Source organism: Plectropomus leopardus, unplaced genomic scaffold (assembly GCF_008729295.1).
Source record: "Plectropomus leopardus isolate mb unplaced genomic scaffold, YSFRI_Pleo_2.0 unplaced_scaffold85998, whole genome shotgun sequence".
NCBI classification, from domain to species: Eukaryota; Metazoa; Chordata; class Actinopteri; order Perciformes; family Serranidae; genus Plectropomus; species Plectropomus leopardus.
The window spans coordinates 1-950 of NW_024694792.1; the positions used below are offsets into that span (position 1 = coordinate 1).

The following is a 950-nucleotide window of genomic DNA, read 5'->3' on the forward strand; positions in this document are numbered from 1 at the left end:
GCAGGGTCAATTATATGATAATAATCATAACAAAAATAAATTAATGTGAATAATAATAATAATTAAATAATGATTTAAGGATAAAAGGGAAAAAAATACAAAAAGACAGTCATGTGTGGATCATATGGAGACATTTTCTTCTTTAGTTAAAAACCCGGATGTATTGTGACACAGTTGTTTTTTTTAGCTCTACAGATTTCGGGCGTCTCCTCACCGCATTTTCAGACTGAACAACATCGCCAAGGCCCTGGCTTTCCTGGATGACAGACATGTGAGTGCGTTGGAGAAAGTCAATAAGTAAATATTGCTTTGATTTGTCCGATTTGAATCCAGAAAAACCAGATTTCAGCTGCCGTCTCCTCCCTGCCGTGTCCTCAGGTGAAACTGCTCGGCATCGACGCCTCTGGGATCGCTGACGGGATCCCCTCTGTTGTTCTCAGCCTCATCTGGAGCGTGATCCTGTTTTTCCAGGCGGGTTTTTTCCCATCATCCGTCACTCTGATGGCTTCATTTCTTATTTCACCGCTCGCCTTCATGTTTGTCTCTGACCTCACATCCCCCTCCTCTCTGTCGCTCTGATGTTCCAGGTAAAGGAGGCGAGCAGAGGCCTCCACAGGCATTCGTCTTCCAGCCTCTCCTCCTTATCATCGAGCAGTTGCCCCTCCTCCGGCGACCTCTCACCCCCGCACGAGGACATTGGCAGCTTCTCCTGCAGCACTCTGCCAAGCAAAAGCAGACAGGCTGCCAGAAAACCGAAGTACCACGGGAAGGCGATCAAGACTCTGCTGCAGTGGGTCCAGAGATGCACCTCAAAGTGAGTCTGAGAAACATCTGACGGAGCTTCTTTATTTAAATCTCCTTTTCAAACTCGCTTTTAATGTGTGACTGTGCAGTGTGTTTTTCTCTGTTGTCGATATGTCGCTGTTTTTGAGTTGTGTGTAATGTAATTA

General features: G+C 45.7%; 1 protein-coding gene across 1 annotated transcript; it reads left to right on the forward strand.

Moving 5' to 3' along the window:
* Positions 1-187: 187 nt before the first annotated feature.
* LOC121940402 (calmin-like) lies at positions 188-840 on the forward strand (the record flags this gene model as incomplete). The annotated part of the gene is made up of 3 exons (XM_042483182.1): positions 188-271; positions 379-471; positions 588-840. Coding segments are annotated over 3 exons (408 nt in total), but the record flags the coding sequence as incomplete, so codon positions are not given.
* Between the last annotated feature and the right edge of the window lie 110 nt (positions 841-950).